The sequence below is a fragment of the Pavona decussata genome, unplaced genomic scaffold (assembly GCF_977016875.1).
Source record: "Pavona decussata unplaced genomic scaffold, jaPavDecu1.1 SCAFFOLD_8, whole genome shotgun sequence".
In the NCBI taxonomy this organism is placed as follows: domain Eukaryota; kingdom Metazoa; phylum Cnidaria; class Anthozoa; order Scleractinia; family Agariciidae; genus Pavona; species Pavona decussata.
In genome coordinates, this window is record NW_028145431.1 from 879891 (window position 1) to 900923 (window position 21033).

At 39.5% G+C, this 21033-nt stretch overlaps 1 protein-coding gene across 1 annotated transcript; it reads right to left on the bottom strand.

Moving 5' to 3' along the window:
• Positions 1 to 144: 144 nt before the first annotated feature.
• LOC146488749 (neuropilin-1a-like) lies at positions 145 to 20405 on the bottom strand. The gene is made up of 12 exons (XM_085113306.1): positions 20322 to 20405; positions 18071 to 18278; positions 17031 to 17344; positions 14140 to 14278; positions 12194 to 12555; positions 11148 to 11292; positions 10180 to 10347; positions 9542 to 9691; positions 8621 to 8767; positions 7883 to 8032; positions 5427 to 5543; positions 145 to 732 (listed from the first exon to the last, which is right to left on the bottom strand). The coding sequence occupies exons 2-12, from the start codon at positions 18144 to 18146 to the stop codon at positions 641 to 643; spliced, it is 1860 nt and encodes a 619-aa protein (XP_084969432.1). The 5' UTR covers positions 18147 to 18278; positions 20322 to 20405; the 3' UTR covers positions 145 to 640.
• Between the last annotated feature and the right edge of the window lie 628 nt (positions 20406 to 21033).

The following is a 21033-nucleotide window of genomic DNA, read 5'->3' on the forward strand; positions in this document are numbered from 1 at the left end:
TAGTTGACCACCCTCCTCCCCTCCCCCGCCCCCTCCCCCCCAAAAAAAGGAACTCGTGTCTTTCGTTTTTCCAAAAGCACAACGTAATCAAACAAGCAAACGAACGAACAGAACACAGAACAAAAAAATACTCATCCAAAAACATGACCCAAGAAAGGCAGTTTATTATTTTTTTCAGATTGTTTCCATTACATAAGTGTTTGTCTATTGGTTTTCTAGATAGATTTTTGTTGCAATATTACAATACAAGTTCACAAAGATCTTTTCCACATCTTTCTGTCAGTTATAGATATCAAATCCAAAAGTAATTTCTTGCGTTATTTTTCAACTTTTCAATTGCTTACTGCATTCCTGTAAGAATCTGTATGTCTCCTTTAATTTTTTTAGTAGAAGAAAAGAAGAAAAGAAAAATGTATTGTTCCTTGATTATCAGTTTGTTTAAGCTTTAAATACAAAGTAAATAAGACCCAGACAAAACTTTTCAATTGCTTGTGAGAATATTTATACCAGAAATCGTGAAGAAAATAACAGAAAAAGTTTTGTAGTTGTTTATCAACTGGTGTTTGGTTAGTTAAGAAAAAGGCGATGTCAAGTCAGAAAAAAAGTATAAAAAATACGGGAAAGAATAGCAAAGGTAGAATCAAAACAAGGCCAGGCATCCAAGCACTGCAGAGGCGAGAAGCATTACGGGAGACTGGACGGGAGACATTCCTGATGCAATTAGCAAGGGCTCTAGAAAAAAGAGGAGAAATGAAAGAATTTACATCAGTTCAGTATTAGAAGATCCTCACGTTACAATGTGTGCTTCGATTGGCATTTTTGTTGGGTAGAAAACCTGAGAATCCACTGCGCTCGTACAGTGTTCATGTACTAATTTCTACTTCTTTCAAACAGCTCTCGAAAGTAACAGTGATAAACTTTATCTGTTATAGAACTTCGATTATAGAGAGTGTCGAAAGTAATCTCGCGTTTGCTTTGGCTTTGCCTTACTAGACTCTATAAATGGTTGGCAAAGTTCGCGCCATTTTCTCAACCAATGGGAACTTAAACCCAAACCCAAACCAGTCGTGTTTGGTCGCACGTGTTTTCCCGCGCTTGACGCAGGTTACATACAATACATATAGATTACTTCATAGAAAGTGCGACGTACGGATTTTTAGTCACGAGTTGCAAGTTTTCCGAAGTTTTGCAACGAGTGAATAAAAATCTGTACAAAGCACTTTCTATGATGTAATTTCTTTATTATATATAAAGCGAGAATTAAACATGACCATCAAATCAGTTTTATTTCCATCTGAAATCTGATGAGCTTACTTGCAAAAACAGTAAAATTTCAAGAATCTAAATGACCTGGCGTTAAATACTGTTCTCCGCAAACAAGAAGAAAAAGAGTCTACATAAATAATTACTCCCTATCCAAGATAACTGGAAATACCGGGAGATTGCTAAAATGTAATGAGCAAAACCTTTGCTTTTTAATCACTATCTGATTCAATGAAGTAATGTTTACGCTTCGCGCAGTGCAAAGACAAGTCAGGACTTTGTTGGCTTAAACTGTTTATAGCAATGTTAAATGTTCCTCCTTGAATTTTCGTCACTTGAAATAAAGAAAAAGGTCGCTGTGGCGATTTCTGGTTCCTTGATGATAAACTTACTTCTTCAGTTTGTCGAATAGCCAGCGATCCTGAAATGCTAGCGCTCAGAATGCTGGATATATCCCTCTGCTGTTTTTCTGAAAGCGAACTGTAATTATTGAGGCTCTGAACATTTTTATGTCCAGAGACTTGCATGATGTGAGTCGGAGAAACTTCTTGATCGTTCAGTTTCTGAATCATTCGCTTTCGGGCACTGTGGTTAGTAAGATTTTCTGCGTGCAATCCACCTTTTTGAGCCATAGTCTTCATGAGTGAATTCAACGTGTTTAGGCCCATCGGCGCTGCCTTGAACCAGGGTTTTGAAGACTGTGCTAGTTTAGTGTAGTTGACGGCCAAGTAAAATGGGCTGTCGGCTGAATTCATTTGCTCTGGCCTTTTAGAGGCATAGAGATGATAGGCTTTTACAGGATCTCTGTCACTACCTGGAACAGAAAACATTTTCGGCTTCACAGCCCGAGTGTCTTTCGGTTCGGCGCCTGTAGTTGTTTTTGTTTGCCTCTCGGTATATTCGAGAAATTGAACTCCATCAGCACTGGCTTTGAGCTGAACATCTCCCCATGTCATATCTCTATGCTCCTGGCATCCTCTCAAACCAAAGTGCTGGGTGTTATTCAACCATAAAGTGTTTAATAAGGACTCCGGAGACGAAAGACCCAAAAGTTCTTTGCCGTAAAGAATGTCGACCTCTTCATCAGTCAGAGCCCGAGCAGCTTTTGTTTTGTTTCCTTTGCCGGCCTTCTTCAATTCCTTCTGCTTCGCAACCAGTGTTTCTCTAGTTTTCCCAAATTCCTTTCCATCTGTGATGGTTGTTGGATATCCTTTTCTCCGTAAATAGCGGTCGAAGCTGGAAATAAACGATCTTAATGTTGTTGGTTCGTATTCTCCTCCGTCCTTTTTTATCACCTCCACGATGAACGTACACAGTATTTCATCGAGCACTTTCGCTTCAATATTTTCAAGCTCTTTATCTATTTCTTTTGCTCTTAAACACTCTTTGAGCAAGGAAACGGCTCTCTTCGTTTTGCTCAGAGTATTTTTTTTGCTTGCTCTTCAATAAATTCAGCTAATGGTAATTGCAGAGGAACAAATCGTGAAGCCGAAGCCATGTTTTCAAATCACAGACTTATGGCGCCGGATTGGCGGGCTCTGTTTTCTCAACCGTCTCTGAAGCCATTTGATTGCTATGCTCTGATTGGCTAAGAGGTTGGACTTCGCAGACGCTGAGTGGTTATATTTTGCACGTGTGAGAAAAGCTATACACCGTATTCACAAATGGCGGATGCGCGGGAAAAAACTGGCACTAGGCATCAAAACGAGGCGTTTTAGGATAAACAAAAAATAATTTGCCTGCGAGTACAAGCTCACAGAGAGACTATTTCGCTGATAAGCTCTTAAACAGCAAGTTTTTCAGATCGCTGGTTTTATTCCGAACGAGAGAGGTCTAGTGTTTCTTGGTTCGTTCCTTGTAGCAATCCCAAATGCAAAAGAGACAATCACGGAAACAAATCGGTTAGAGTTTTTGTTTCTGAAGGATTCAACTTTCGAGCGCAGATGGATAGAGATACTACAGAATCGAACAGAAGTTTGTTTGGTATGTCTTTCGGAATCCGAAGGTAAGATAAGTCTTGAAGGAAACAAAATGAACATACAAAAGGATGCATTTCTAACGAGAGTTGCGTGATCAACTTCGTATCGGACGTTCCGAGCGCAAGAGAGACTACAACCATTTGTCTAAACCGCTATAATACCAAGAAAAAAAGACGAAGACGACAACGAAAAGACGAGAAAGATGTGGAGAGAAACGGCTGGACGAATAATTTAAAAAGAAGCAACAGGTGAACCAAGACTTGTTTGTTTCGATTCATTTATATTGTAGCCGTACTGTAAACAACAAGCAGAGAATGCAGTCCCCTCAAAATTCATAATTTGTTAAATCAATCAAGTCATCAAAATCCAACTGTTTAATAATGGAACAAGCTGGAACATTTCTTGCCTGAATGAGAAAATTGTATTCCGTGAAACAGGGACTAGCGAACACAGTATTGTGGCTTTTTAACCGGCATTTCGGTTGAAATCATTAAAGATTTGCATACTTAATTAGGTAATTTGTCAGAATTAGATTATCGTATTTCGCTTTACACTGGGTTCCTAAACTTGCCATTCCTTGTAATGCAGTTACAATATAATGCATTAGAGAGTGACATTCCTGAATTTCCTTGCAGGATCGTTTTCTTAAAATTGATACCTTACTTCCAGTAGTTCCTCTTGACTTTGGTAACTGCCACATTTTCAATAACTAAGACTTGCATGAATCTTGGCCAATCTTGCGAGGCATGATATCTTTTTTATTTCGGGGAAAAAGCGCCTAAAATGTACCGAAATATTTAAGTCTTGGCTCACATATTGCTTCCTTAGTTAAACTTTTCTTTCAGTAGCTTCCCTCCACCTCCCTTTGTTTTCGTTTTTTAGGCATTAGAGCTGTTCACAATAGTAGGAGTCGGTTCTTGTAGCTTTTGTGATCGGAACTTCCGAGTAGTAATCACCACGCAACCCTCTTTGGAACTGCGTCTGTTTGTAGATTCGTTTTCTTTCCTTCGAAACCTGTTTTAATTCCCTTTCGAAAAAATACATCGAATAAACCTTTGTGGCGCCTGCTAGAGTGAAGATCTTTCTAACAACGTTTCATATTTTCTGTAGACATTACACTCGAAGGTTTGAAACAAACAATCTAACTCAGTTTTTTCCTGTGAGTGTCTAGTTTGCATTTGAGATTGCTACAAGAAGCCAACCAATAAGTAATAAACACTAGAATTTGAACTCGTTCGGACTAAGTGATCAGAAAAACTCAATTTGTATAAACTCAGCACTTATCGACCCTCTAGAAGCTTACATTCGCTGGAAATTTTTTTTTGTTTATCCTAAAACGCCTCGTTTTGATGCGTAGTGCCAGTCTTTTCCGCGTGTGTCCGCCATTTGTGAATACGGTGTATACGAGAAGCTGATTGGACGTATCACTTTTTTCACATGTGAAATATAGAAAATACCAAATTCTACTTACAGCGTTTATCACCTAAAATTCGATTTATATATAATAAAATACAATACAATACTTTATTTACCCACGCTACATCTAGGAGTGATAAAAACTCGTTAAAACAAGTGCGTGAAATCAAAAGCATCCAAAAAAAAAGATACAATTTAAAAATTACTTAAATTACTTAAATTACTTAAATCTTAAAATCTATCTAAAAACCTGCTTCTTCAAAAGATATTTAAAAGTAGAAATATCCTTGGCATTTCTAACATACGTAGGTAACGAATTCCAAAGTTTTGCGGCTAGAAATGAGAATGACTTCGAGTTCTGATTGGCTGATTGTGTTGTTTATATCTGTTGTGATTGGCCGGAGAAATTACTTTGGTTTTGATTTCACGACACTCAATTGAAAACCGCTCTATGACAAGCACTTGATATGGTCTAATTATCAATGATTCACAGAAGTAGAGGTAGATATCTACCATTATCCACCGACACTAAGGTGAATAATTGTTGTAGCCTATACCAAACCAGTCGACTCGTCTGCAAGGCAAGGCACTATATGAGATGGAGAAAAAGCTCGAGCGCGAAAATCCAAATCATTCCGTCTTGTTATCACAAGAAGGAACCATTTGATACTTACATCATTACTGCAACAACAGTTACTACTCTATGATACCTGGAAAACGTGAAGCTTGAAAAAAAAAACACATATTGTAAATAACTCAAATCCTTACTTGTACAGCGCTTGCCATCTCCTTTCCATCCAGGCTTACACTTGCACTTGTAGGAGCCGTTGGTGTTGGTGCACTGGGCGTTTGGATGGCACGCCTTCTTTTTACATTCGTTAACGTCTGATAATTAAAAATAGAAGGTGTTATTCAATTCAACGCATTGTAACACTCCCCAGATATGTTCATGGTGCACTGAATATTCGTCGTCCGTAGTCAACAGATATCCTGCGATATACGTAATTTTGTGTGTCGCAGAGAAAATGGCAAAATAAAGATCGTCTCCAGCTTTTCTGAAGATAAAACTGTGCCTTGAGTTCAATGTGTTGAATAATTCCTCGCGAAGCGAGGGCCGAAGGCCCGAGCGTAGCGAGGTTAATAAATTTGTCGGGCCGAAGGCCGCGCTCGGGAGCTATCGAGCCGAACATATATTTATATATATGTTTATATATTTCCGTTAAAGTGTCCGTGCTGTTGCCTGGCAACAGTGCGCAAACAAAGTATGAATGACGTCAGACTGTCTTGCGTCGTCTGAAAAAAATTTGCATATATCGGAAAAAATATGCGTGCATGATCAAATTTCAACTGCAACGTTCATCAATATTCACTGGATACAGAACTATCTCTCCAGAATATTTTCCCTTTCTTTTAGAAATCTTTTTTGTGAAAGATTGCATTGAAGAAATTACACGTTTGTGGCCGCGGTAAAAATAATTTTCCGTGGGAAATAAATTCATCGAACACGACAGCGCTGCACGCCCGTTGTAAATTACGTCGCGTCAGAAATAGATTTTCAACCGCAAACTAGCCTGTGGAACTACGAAAAGACCATGCTCATAAAAAAAACCTATGCCCCTTTTAATCTCCTCATTTGATGCTACAGTACGAGTAAAAAGGGTTTTCCACCCAGCCCCAGCTTCGCGAGGCTTTGCGAGTCGCGTATTTCTAGTAAAACAATTATCCTGCCCAATCTTGCGGAATATCCCCTGATTTTAGCGAAATCGGCCTACGGCCTCATCTGCTAAGAATCAGGCGATATTCCCAGATTTTTTTCTGTGTAAATTCGAACTCGAATCTGTTGTTCGCTTTCGTTGTTCAGCGGTTTCGCTAGTTTAGTATCCAGGCTCGCGCGGTATAAAGGACGTACGAAGAAGGACGCCATGTTTTCTAGGCGGTTTTTCAGTGTGTGAAGTTTCATCTTGTAGCATGTTTCCAGTTCTGGAAGTTCAAGCGTGTGCTGTAAGTACTTATCAGTGCCTGTCAGTTACTAGTGTTTTTGCATGGTAGTACAACCCGTATTTTCCTATTGTATATGCCTTAGAAACCTTGCTACGTGATACGCGTTTTAGGTGTTTCGACAAAGGTTGTCCAAAAAAGCGTAAAAGCGTACACGACAATGCCAAAAGGTAGTCTGGGAAATACCAAATAAATTTCAATAAAAGCTCAGAATCCATATTTTCCGTCATCTCAAGCCTTCGCTATACGGTCGGGGTATTATCATGACGAAGCGGTGTTTGCATGTGTAAACAACGTGAATCTTCATACTGTTTTGGTGACAAAGGTAGTGATTAAAGGTTCAGTGATCAATGGCACGAGTTTGGAGTTTGAACTTTTCCTGTTTACACCCTGTGGCTGTCAATTGTGGTTAATACTTTGGATTTGGCGGTTACAATTTGCATACAAATAAACCAAAAATATAAACCATCGTCTAGCCTGTGCAGCTTAATTCTCTTTCAGTAATCGGTAATCTCGATAGACGTAACTTATTCGCTTCGTTGTTTTGTTGCCCCATTACTAATCATGTGACGGTACTCTAGGGGGGGGTCTCTTTTAGAATCGGCCATTTTACAGTTGTGTGTTTAGTGACCTGGCCTTGGATTGGAAGCGAGGCTAGGGGTGACCTTGTTTTGATACAGACCTCACTGCTTTTCATATGTAAATGCAAACTAGTTAGCATAAGAAGAGAATGATCTACATATGAAAAGCAGTGAGGTGTGTATCAAAACAAGGTCACCCCCAGCCTCACTTCCAATTCAATGCCAGGCCCCAGTTGTTCAATGGCCGGATAACTTTATCCGCTGAATAAGGTACTATACAGGGTCTAAACGTTGTCCAAGGTTTTCGTACACTCCTTAACTAGACTGTGGTTAGAGTGTGCATATTCGCTTGACACGATGAAATACTGAAATCTTTACACAGATTGAAACTGTCGGATAGTGACTTATCCACGGGATAAAGTTATCCGGCCTTTGAACAACTGGGGCCAGGTCACTAAGTACACAACAGTAAAATGGCCTATTGGTCTTAGTCACAATGATATGCATTCTTTACTTCCAAAAAGACAAAGCATCGATTCTCCTGAGAATATCATGTGGTTTGTGATGGAAAATTAGCATATATAGCAAATGAGGCCTATTATCAATACCTGATAAACCTCCAAAGACCAACATGGGTGAACTTACCTTTACATTTGATGCCCAGTCCTCTGGTTTGACCCGCGACCACTGGTTCATATCCTAGTGCGCATGTGCAGCTGTGACTTCCCAGTTGGTTTACACACTTGGTTTGCCCTGTACATTTGTGGATGCTTGGATCCTTACATTCGTCAATGTCTGAACATGATAATTAAAAATTGTTAAAAGAGGTTGAGGATGATGGCAGGTATTTTTTATGCCAAGACTTGTACTATCATGTGAAAATTTACTTTGTCAGTCAGTGTTACGTTACGTTATATTACGTTACTTTACATAATGTTACGTTACGCTACGTTACGTTACTTTACATAATGTTACGTTACGCTACGCTACGTTACGTTACGTTACGTCATGTTATGTTATGCCATGTTGAAAGTGATAGGTACGGCTGTTGGCCGCTTAGCCAATCAAAGAAATCAAACTCTTCGTGTTGAGTGAGCGACCCCGTGATCTTAGTGATGTAATAAGAATAAGCTGTGCTATTTCGTCCACTGTCACCGTAGGTTCGCCTGTAGTGTAGTGGTTATCACGTCTGCCTTGAAGGCAGGAGACCGGGGTTCGAATCCTCGTCGGTGAACCATATTTTTGCATAGTACGTTATATCTTGCTTTTACACGTTAGCCAATCAAAGCCTGGAATTGCATGATCCAATGATCAAACTTCAATGAAGTTTGATATATGATGTATTTGTAACAATATGGACAACAAGTACATCATTGAACTTACCTTCACAGTTGATGTAGTGTTCCTGGTTTTCGCCGCTTGCTGATTCAAATCCTGATTCACATATGCACTCGTAGCTGCCTACGTTGTTTTTGCACTTGGTGTACTTGCCACACTTGTTGAGTTGTGAGTGTGCACATTCATCAACATCTGAAAATCATGTGAGATCATAACATAAGAGCAATTTTCGTTTGAGCTTCATGCAAAACTGGCTTCAAGATCAAAACAAATTCTCTTTTTGCAAACTTCCTTCACGGTCATGTTTCCTTTGGCTTTTCTTCGTAATTATTAATCAGTTTGAGAATAATTGATCAAATATTTGCAGGGATTATTTCATGTTTGAGCTTGTGCTCGTGGTAAGAACTCTTTTGCATGCAATATACCGGGAACGAAAAGCTTAGATTACACTTCTGCTTTTGCGAAACAATGCTAAATAATTTGTACGTACATGTAAAACGCTTGATGTTTTATTATTATTATAAGACTTCGCCTTCTAAAATAAAACTATAAACAGAACATGACAACGTAAACTGAAAATAAACAAGTACTGGGTTAAGGCAGGGTGACCACAACAGCTAGCGCCAATTACTGTGGGCCCAAGATTAACAAAGTTCTAAACACTCGAATAAGATAGTAAAATATAGTTAACTAATGACAACACGAAATAGGCTCTGAAAGGTTGCGTGACATGTTACATTTTAAACAGAGAGATTTCCAGGTTCTAGTGTCCTCAATATCAAAGCGCGAAATAAGTGCATCTTTGTAGTATGAGGAGAGCAAAGATTTAATTTAATCGTTGAAGGCAACGAAAGCGCATGCGCATACATGCGTAAAACGACTGACAACATGTTGGTTTATTTTGCTTGCTGGCAAATAGGAAGCACAGCGAACGTAACCAAGGTAACTTAGTACTAAGTAACCCACCTTCACACGTGATATCCTTGCCGTTGTTTTTTCCGCTGTCTGTTGACTGAAATCCTAGTGCGCATGTGCAGTAATATCCTCCTGCGCTGTTTTCGCACTTGGCGTCCTTGCCACAAGTGTTGAGACTTGGATCCGCACATTCATCAATGTCTAGAAATCACATCAGTATGAGAAAATAAAGCTGGTAACATTTGACCTAATTTTCTTCCTTTTGAAGTTGTTACTTTCAGTGCGAGATCAATGTAATTTGAACTGCAGGTTTAACGAAAGTAAAAAATTAATGACGCATTTGATTTACACAGATTCACGGGCCTATCTAGGATTGCGCGTAAAAAAATCGCAGTGGAATCCGTATATTTCCACCCAAACGAGGTTGAGAAAATGAACAACTTCCCTTTAAGCGCGATCACCTAGCGCATGTTCAAGGCAAACCTCAAGAAGCGCGCCGTCACAAATCAAAATACGGTAGAATCAACTTTTTCAAACTTCAACATCTCAAAATGTTAATGCCACTGGTCCAGTTTGCGAACAAGAAATTAAAACTTCGGGCCCTATCGTTACTACAAACCACGTAATTAAACTCCGTGGAGATCTAAATCCTGCGGCATTTTCTTATTCCCTTACGTGGATGAGCTTACCTTCGCACGTGATGTCATGACCCTTGACCTTACTGCTATCAGTTGACTTATACCCTTGTGCGCACGCGCAGTGGTAGCTGTCTTCATGCCCGCTTATCTCGTTGACACACGCGATTCCTTTCTTCTTGGGACAAGTGTTCAGACTTGCGTTTGCACATTCATCAGTGTCTACGAATCGAGACTCGGCAGTTAACGTCATTATCATTCACGTTAACCTTACACACTAAAGTTGGGGAGGGGGCGTGGCCTAGTGGTTAGAACGCCAGACTTGTAATCCGGAGATCCCGGATTCAAGTCCTGCTCTGACCACTTGGATTTGTTTCACGGTAGCCCCGTTTTCAAACCCAAGGGCACGCTTTGTAAATAGCCAACTGGTTGGCTTCACACCAGCTGGGATTTCTTTTATGTGTTATGTTCAGTTTGTATATTTATTTCACTGATTTTTAGTGTTCCATATTAGCACAACAGTGCTAAATACTTCGACACTTGAATAAAGTCATACATTCATTCATTCATTCATTCATTCATTCATTCATTCATTCATTCATTCATTCAATTATTTATTTATTTATTTATTTATTTATTTATTTATTTATTTATTTATTTATTTATTTATTTATTTATTTATTTATTTATTTAACACGACTAAAAAGCTCAAGATGAAGCGGTTCATCCAAGCATTTTACTTTTTAAGTAATTTGAGTTATTTTTCGCATGAATCCTTTCCCATAAAATTCACATTAAAAACTCAAACATCGACTTTCCAGGACGGCTGTATGTATCTATATTTCTTAATTTTGGCTGGAAGCGTCCAACTTTTCAGAGATCCAATTTCACCGGAATCATCAGACAACAGATCCTCACACAAATTCTATATTTGGTTCCATGTTTGCTCTGCTTTCAAAATGGCGCCTCGTCACAACCGTCGAACTTTGCGATTGCCTGATAAAATGGTAAAACAATCTTACCTCTGCATCCGTACAGCTCCAGCCTCATACCTATGTAGTCGTGCCAATCCGTTGGTAGGAAGCGGATTCCTTTTGTCATCAGAGCCGGGTTTGTAATTAGTTCATGAGTGACGACGGTATGCTTGTCCTTATTTCCAAGAAACTCCTAAAGCACAATATACAAAATAAATAAACAAAACGAACGTTTACATGAATGAATACAGTCAGCTGTCTTAAAGGCGGACGCCACTGTACAGCGGACATCTCTTCGAGGCTCAGACAATTAAAGCAGGTCCCGGATTACCCAAATGTTGCATGTTTGTCTGTCACTCAACTGACAGTGCGACGGGCCTTACCGTGGCCACCCAAGAAACTTTTTTTACAAGTTAGCCATGTTTTCAATAATTCGTTGTTGCGTCACTTGCCTGTTCGACTTTGCAAGGAGGCGTGACCGTTAATCAAATTAGCGTATCCTAATTTGCTAACTTGTAAAAAAGTTTGTTGGGTGGCCACGGTAAGGCGCGTCATTAGGCATACAGAAAGCCGAATTTGGCAAAATGTTTCCCTTTACTAGAATCATTGTGTAGGCTAGGGTTGAAATGTTCAATAGAGCTTTTCGGTGCGTTTTTATGAGCTTTTTTTAGGGTTTTCATATGCTATAAATTATGAATAAATGTATAAGTCGCCATCTTTTTCGGTTTGTTGGATTATGTCCTGCGTTTCCCGCAGATCATTGATGGCAATATGATGGCGGAATTGCTTGGGATCTGAGATCCTGTGATCGTTTGCGATCATACGGAAACCAGGGCCCAGTTGTTCAAAGCCCGATTAAGCTAATCCTGTATTAACGTGTGAACTTTGATTCGAGTTTAATTACTAATCGGTAAAGATTCTTCCAAAAGATTTTTGGCCCTCACGTTTGATTTAGACTTTTCTTTACCTTTACCTTTAAACAGGGCTTTTAAACCACTTTTAAAAAGCGAAATGAAAACCTCGATTAACTTTTAAGTATAGGTTAGCGTTAATCGGCTTTCGAACAACCCAGCCCAGGATTTAAAAGCTCTTACCGTGAAGTTTGTTTTTGCTCCTTCGGCGCGGAAGTTAACCAACTCATCGGAATCATCAAGATATTGCAGTTTGTACTTCTTAACCCATGCATCACGAGCATCTCTTCCTTGCGTTGCTACATGCGTGATGATGGCTGGGACTTTCTTGAAATCAACCTGAAGCCATTGTTGAGATCCAGTTTGGTCGCTGCTTGAAGTAACCCAACCTCCACCAACTCCTAACCAGGCCTTATGATTAAGTCTTGCAGCCCTTCCGCCTTCCTCCGGTCTATATTCAGTAGAGGTCTCGATGTCTTCATCAGGGATTTTGCCGTCCTGCATTCCGAGGGCTTTGACACTTGGACAAAACTGACGCCAATATCCTGAAATAAATATCTTGTTAGGTGTCCTGTGGGTAACTCCAAGTGAAAAAAAAAAAGTTATGTGCCACAGCACAGGTAATCTCATACCCAGATCTTCTCGCTTGATCTACGGGAGAGAAAATACCTGAGTACCACAAAGGTTATAACCCTTTTTTTTTGTTGTTTTTAGCTCTTTTCCTCTAATTTATTTCAACCTGCGTCACAGATTTCTTCAGGTTATTCTGAAAAATAGCTACAGTTTTGCATACATGTTAGCATTGTATTGAAGACATTCGGCTGTCCAGCAGACCACAAATTTAACTTTCGTACACTGAACAACTAGGATTTAACGACTTAAAGGGACAGTATCACGCTCTTTTTAGTAACACATTGAAAATCGGAAAAACGCTATTCGGTTGATAGCAGCCAAGATATAATGACAAAAGTCCATTAAAAGACTATCAGAATGCAAAGAAACTATCCACGGATATTTTCGCCGGCAGATGACAAAGATGGAGAGGGGTTCAAATTTAAAAACGTCTGGCGGACGTTTTCAAATTTCGCTGTTTTTAACGCACTAAAATCGCTGGTATTACTATATTTTGGTTCAACCTTTCGTCTTAGAATCACTATTAATATTTCTTTAAATTAGCGATTGAGAAATTAAGTAACACAGTGTTCAAAGTTTAAATTTAGTGAATTTTGGCCAAAAATCATGATATCTCCCATCGATCTCCCATGATACTGCCCATTTAAGCTTCGGCCAGACCCTTGGATTAGTTTCACAAATGGCTACAAAACCAAGCAAAGGCTTGGTTACGCTTGATTACAGGACAGCAGAGTGCACGAGACTCAATATAGAGCTGTTCCAAATAGGGAAAAGATCAAAGTGATCCAAATCCCGATTGTTTCAATCAACCTCGGATTAACAGAGAGAATCCCTATGAAGCCCACTAGTGCTGATGGTGTGGGTGGGTTTGTTGACATTAAAGTGACGTTGCTGTAACAACATCAATATGGGCTCCGTAAAGATTCTCTCTTTTGAAACGAGTTAGTTCGTTTTTGGCTTTTTTGTTTGTTTGTTCGTCTTTTGTAAGTTTGTTTGTTTTTTATCAAACCGCTTATAAACCTCCCGGATACAAGTCCCGGGGCTCGTACATGAATCACATATCCAAAACAACAGTGGCTTTCATCTGTATTCTCCTTGGATAACAATATCCAGCCATAAAAGCAGAAGAAATCACTCACACGAACAATTTCTAGCACCTTAGTTTACTATTCAATTAAAACGGCCTCAATTTCCTGGACAAAACAGATATTTTGAGTTTACAGTGTAAGGAATCTCTGTGGCCTCCCACGCAGTCGTTTTTAGAGGAGTCGTAAACTACCTCCCCCCCGCCCCAAAGGAGGAGGGTCATATGACTGCGTGGGAGGCTGACCTTCCCTCTGGGGCATGGTAGCTACCTTGTTATCTTGTTAACTAGTCCTAACAAAGCAAAGGGAATTCGAAAGTGTCCATCTCCTCTTATCTGGGATTACAAATTTGATTTCGAACTCCCGCTAAATAAATAAAAGCACAGCCGAGAGATAATGAGATTTTCTTACCTCTACAGCCGTAGACCTCGACCCTCATTGATGGGGATCTGTGAAAAGCCATTAGCACAAAACGGATTTCTTTTGTTTCCAGTGCTGGCTTTAGTTCATGACGAACGACAGTGTTCTGATCTGTGTTTCCAGCAAACTCCTAAAGCATCATATGATAAAAAAGGTTACTACTGATCTGGATCCACAGAGTATTTATAAAAGCGCCTTAAATACGACAAAACTAGTTGAGTAACAAGAGAATAATTGTGAAATGCAGTATTGTTACGAACTCCTCCTCGTCCTAAACCAAGACATGTTTCAGTGACCGCTATTTTCCTCCTCACCTATTCCTCTAGGACTTAACAGGAAAGTCACCATTTTATGTAAGATGGGAAGATGTAGTTACTACCGCTCAGTTGACCGTTCTTACAGTAAACTTTCGCCCTCGAAAACTCCTGCTATCCGACTAACTGCCCCTGGGCCTCCGAGGATGAGTTGTTGAAAATTCAATTATTGAATGTGGACCATTTTGTCCGCTATTAAAATAATCAGTGCACTGATTATTACTAAAATCTTACTTTAAGACGTTTTTTACACTTAATTCTGGTGCTGTGGTAAGACAGCGCGTAAATCTCATTTGAAGACGATTTATCTTAGGATAAGACGATTTTCTTCTTATTTATACGATGATGGCGTCTTAGATTAAGATGATTTTTTCTTAGATTCAAAGTGCTGTGGTAAGTCATATTTTCATCTTAATTCAAGATTTGAACAATCTTATTCTAGATGCTTTAGAATCTCAATTCAAGTTTCGAAGCAAGGAAGAAATCTTCAATCTAACTGCAACGGTCACTATATTAAGCCTACATTCAAAAACAGGGAGTGTTTAATACTGTTAAGCTTGAACATGATACATGCAGCAATGAAACACAACAAATTTCAATCCATAGTACTTTATTAAAACCAAATCTGAAATGAAACAACTTATACAAATCCGCTTACCGTAAATTCGCAGGAAAACAGAGGTCGGGCCGTGGCATTTTAAATACTGTTTTGTTGGTCTTAAAAGTCCCGTAAATTATAAACTTTGCATTGCAGATTGTCTGAATTGTCCCTACACTCATTCCTTTGATCGGTGACGCAGCAGAATTGCAGGACTCATCTTGGTTTTCAAAAAACAGGCGGTTTAGAAAGCGACAGTAATTTCTTCATTCCATTTTCATTCCGCTGGGTGTGCAGTGCATGCGGTTAAGTTCGTGTATAGTTACAACGTTTAGCCGAGGCTTTAGACCGTATTTGATGTCCAGATGTCTTCTCATTTGAATACTGAAGTTGTTGTCTCGAAATTCTTGTAAATTCTCCACTCTCCGCCGCTTGAAAAATATTAACGGCTTGTTTTAAGTCTGAACAAGGTGAGAGCCAAGCTCCAGACTCCAGCCCAGACTCCGCGTCTGCAGAGTTTGGATCAAAATCAACCAATCAGAAGAGAAGTCCTGTTCCCTATGAGGTCTGCATTTTTTTAATGAACCAATCAGGAAGGGCTTTCCAAAATTTGGATCCTTTTGTGTTGGAATTTTCTATTTCTTCCAAGTTAGCCTTTTTTTATTTATTTTTTTTTTTTTACCGAGAACTAAAATGGTGAGAGTAGGGATCGGCGTATTAAATCGCCGATATCTGGCATGTCAGATATCGGCGATTAAATTCGCCAAATGTGCCCGTTCCCGCGATTTTTTTACGCTCATCGCTGCAAATTGCCAGTAAAGTCAATGAGTCAGGTTGGGCGGGTTTATCACAGGAACAACGCCGCGATCGGCGAAAAAAAATCGCCAGGTGTGTCCGCATCAATCGGTGGCGAAAATCACTTGCGATTTTCGCTGGCGATCAAATTCGCTGCGATCGTCGTATAAAATGTCAGGTGTGTCGCCAGCTTAAGGCGTATTGCATCTTACGTAGGATGGCAGTGTCCTATAGCCTGCTTAGGCGTCTTAAAATTTCCACAAGACCAAAAAACGTCTTAAAATAAGGACCCCATCGACTCAGATAAATATAATTAAGACTGGTCTTTCTTAAAGTAAGATACCTCAATGTTGACTAAGATAAGCGCTTCTCAAATGAAGACGATTTAAAGACAATATTTAAGACGATCTTTTATCTTATATACTAACTGAGACTCCGATAGTCTTCATTTGAGATCTCCTGTGTTAAAATAAGATGATCACCGTCTCAATTTAATGTGGTGGTGGTCTTGCATAAGACGGGAAACGTAAGGTAAAATCTTAGTTTAAGATTTTAGTTTTTACGGAGTGGAGTGTCGAAAATAATTTGCTATCGCTTTAGTTTTACTTTACTAAGCTGAGTAATTGGTTGGTAAAAACTCGCGCTATTTTATGACCCAATAACTCAACGAGAAACAAAACCCAAACCAATGCTGCACCAATCGTGACTTGTTCGCACACGTTTTCCCGCGCTTGGCGTCCGTTACATGTATTTGTTTCGAGTTCTGATTGGTTCATTGCGCTGTCTTTGCCTGCTGTTATTAATTGCCCAGAGTGATTACTTAGGTATTGGTGTTACGATACTGCAATCCTACAGAAAAAGATGGCCAGCGGCTGTTCATTTTACCACAAAACCTTGCGAACCTATCACAGCCAATAAGCACAAGAAAAGACACATTTTTTTACAAAATTCATCCCTGTGCAAACAACATTGTGTATGCTAAGTTTGAAGTTTTTAGAACTTTTCTGTACTTTTTTATGAGCGCTTTTATTGTCATCACACGCTACGAATTATGGGTAAATGTAACAATCGCTATCTTTTTCGGTACCGTGGATTAAAAATCCGCCCCAAACTATCAATCAAAATTTAAGTTTAAAAGAACAAGGGCCAGTATGTGAAAAATAGATTGTTATTACCTTGTCATAATAAACCAATTTATCGGACTCGTCAAGATATTGTAGCTTGTATTTCGTTACCCAGCTAGCGGGATGTCCACGTCTTCCTTGAGTTGCTACAGCTGTAATAATAGCAGGAACATCTCCAAAGGTAATCCCAAGCCATTCATCTCCACCAACTTTGTCAGTCTTCGCTACCCAGACTCCCCCAGTGTTCAGTCTTGAATGCGTTTCGTCTTCTTCTTTCTTAAGTGAAGAAGAGCTCTTGAGGTTTTCATTAGGGATGGCTCCGGATTCCATTCCGAGAGGGTCAGAACATACCATAGCTGGAAATTCTGGAAGAAATATCGTTCGGGGACTTCAAATATATTTTCTTTAAAATGTCAAGACATTCAATAACGCTTTGCCTTTAAGACGATCACAATAAAAATGCTAAGGCATTGGGTATCGTTTGGTGAGACCATGCTTTTTAACTCTTTTAACTCCAATCGTTCAACATCTTACTTTTCCTTGCAATATCACTGCGCTCCTGATTATGTAGAAACACATCTCACGAGAAAATAGAAAAATATCACAAGACAAGATTTCTTGTTACATGGCGATCAGTGTTGAATATGTTTCAATTAAAATTATTTTGAACCTTGAAACAATAAAATTGATCTTCTAAAAACGTTTTAAAACTAAATTTTCGGAAACATTCTGTTGCCTTCGTCAGAGTTTGAAGCAGTACGTGTCAATAGAATCTACGGTAGCTGATACAGAAGCTGATAAGGGTCCTTGGGTCAACAGTTGTCCCTTCTATCGCATAATTTATACTTTTCTTTCAGGAGAGACCAAGAATCTTATGAGAATTTAGTTACGATACTGCGCGAATTCGCAAGGGGTTTCTAGACATACAATTAAGTTTCTGTTTCTTTTTATTTCGTAACGTTGGTCCTTGAATTCGAGTTCTATTCCAAATCCCATAGGAATTTGATTGCCGTCCATCAAAACCTCTATTTGAAATTGAATGGAATCTTCTAAGACGCTTATGTGTCTACCACAATACAATTTTGTCTTACCTACTGCTCCGTGAACCCATCCAATGAATACAAGAAACAAAATTCCTGCAGCCAAGCTCTTGTGCCTTGCAGCCATGATGGGTTAGAAAATCCAGCACGCTACTTATAAAGCCGCTATTTATTGGTTGCTGTCGATGTGTAAACCGCAGCTAGAAACGATCTTGAAATCAGTTTCCACTGATCATCCACTTATCCACTTGCAACGTCACTGTAATTAATTGAGAAACACGCAAATTAGTCGCGCGCAAAATTGCGACGTCATATTCCATCGATGGAATCACGAAAATTAGTTCTAATTTCCTTCTTCACTTCAAAACATAGAAAACCGTATTAAAACAATTGAAATTCAGCTATTCTTACAGTTTTGTTATCAATGGCCGCGAAGGTAAAATAGCACTTCTTCGATTTGTTTTAAGCCGCCTTAGTTCTGCTTTTTGCAAATGGCAGAACCTTGAAAAAAAAAAAGTAACGGAGAGGCACATATGTGTAGGCAAAAATCAGCCAGGCATTGCGGAATTACCATAAATAAACTGAACAAATTGTAGGAACTCGGAAATGGCCTTCTCGTGATAATTTGTCACTTCTTGTTATAACTGACGAACCCAAAGCTCTTCTTTTCAGAACTCTCAACCAGACGGTTTCAACCCATGTATCGGAACCCCAGGGGGGATACTCGGGTATAAACGTGACGGGGGGTCCGACGTATTTTTTTGGGACTAAAATTTTCAACTCCTGTATTTTTTTGGGTTGAAGATTTAACCGTGTATTTTTTTGCGTCTGAAAATCTGCGCGTGTTTTTTTTGGGCTCAAATTTCTGCCAGGCTAATAGTTCTTACGCAATTCAAGCCAAAGTTCCCGCAATATCCGAAAGGCAGAAAGGAGGCAGAAAGGCAGCCGTGGTGTATACTGTTCCTAATATTGCATTTTTAGGGTATAAAAGTCATGTATTTTTTTGAGTCTAAAATTTCCAGTCTTGTAGTTTTTTGGGTGCACAATATAAGGTCCATGTATTTTTTGGGGTGCAAAATATTAGGCTCCGTCGGACCCCCCCATCACGTTTATACCCGAGTACCCCCCCCCCCCCCCCCCCGGGATCGGAACACGTTTTCACTGACGCACAGTGACGTGTCGAGTGTGCCTTTGTAAGACGAGTGTGTGCCGCATGCGCAGTGGTTGATCAGACTTCCTTGACCCTCGTGGAGTCGCACATACAACCGTCGATAAAATTGCCAGTATAAGCGGCCCTTGATCTAATTTACCTTGAATTCAGAACGCTTGGTTTAAAACTGTTAACACATTGGACAATTCAATGACACTTTTTTTACGCGATCTTCAATTTGACACTGTGAAAAGAAACTTGCTTGTTGTCTTATTGAGGAACACCCAACGAGAGTATTTTGGCAAAGTACAGGGTCACCCAGCGTAAACATTTTAGCAAAATACTAAAAAATCTTGTCTCCTGTGTTCGCAGATCGTGTTGTGACCTTTTAAAGGTACATCCATGTTTTCGTAAAAAAGACCAACAACGAAAAATTTAAGGAATGTTTAGATCAGTTAAAATAAGTGTACGTAGATTTCAGATATTTTCTGAGGATTTTTCTGCTCGTGCTCTTTCTGAATGAACAAAAAAGGTCTGAATTTGACTGGCGAATAACACCATGTTTGTCTCAAACCAGAAATAGAAGAATTGTCAAACACTAGAAAGATTTAGCATCGTCTTTACGGCAAGCGTGAGATTCGCGTTTATGCTTTCTTGAAAAAATTAGTTCACAGATGAAAACAGTGCAAAATAATTCTGACCTTCGATGCTAACGCACAACTACTCCATTTTACTGAGAAATTGAAAACAGCTGGCAGCAAACATAGGGTTCGAGTGGTCACGTGGTCATTTCTGCCTTTTTCCGCCTTTGTACCGTGAACATAATTCTAAATCTTTCTATTAATATAAGAAATCAGCTCGAAATCAGCTTATTTCCGAGGCAAAATAAAAATAAACTAACAATCTGGCAACGTGAAGACAACAGAAAGTGCTCGGGTTGGTTGAAAACACGTTTAAATCGATCGTAAAATGTTCCGGATTGAAAAGTTTCCGGATCCGTGCCGACCGAATCTGCAAATTTTCAGTTATTTCCGATTTCGTAAACGACGGATTCCTGGGTTCAAAACATCAAAGATCGGGAAATCTTTCCTTTAGTGTAAGATTAACCATGGTCAAGCATAAATTAGATAGAAACAATACAAAATCATTTACCTTCGCTTGGCTGCCGTTTGCGTGGCGCAGAGAGAACTTGTGAGTAAAGAACGGTTTTTAACGTTCCACAGTTTATGGTCAACGCCAACACTGCGACATCACGTGGATGAAATTTATAACGTTGCGTCAGCAATTTCTTGTGTAATGGCGAACAGGTAAATTCAATGTACATTTAAGTGTGTATATCAGCAATTACAAGCCGAAGTAGGAAAAGACTAATATCCAGTAAATCCCCTTTTGGGCGTAAAAAAGCGTGAGTATTATATCAACGCTTTCTTTCTTGGAAAATATTCGTGGCCAGCGCGCGCCGACTCCACGCGAAAAAAACTAACAAAAAAAATTCAAATTCGTTGCAAGCGCGCGCAAAGGGCGCGCGCTAAAAATATTTCTTCCATTTTTGGGGGGCCCATTAGCTCATTTCCAATCCCTTTACGCGAGATTTAGAACAGAAAACATGGCGGCCTTCCGCCATTTTGGACGCAAACAAGGCTTCCGTTTTTGCTTCCGCCGTATTGATTCACACTAGGTCAGAAGATTCTTCTGATTACGATTACGATTCCGATTCCGTAAATTATGTGGCAAGTGTGAACCAGGCCTTACAAATCGTGTTCCTGTAGGAGTGGTTTACGAAAGCCAAGCGAAATATACCTGATCCCACTGGTTAATGAACGCGAGTAAGTTTTCATAAATTAAGTGCCCTTGGGCTAATTGT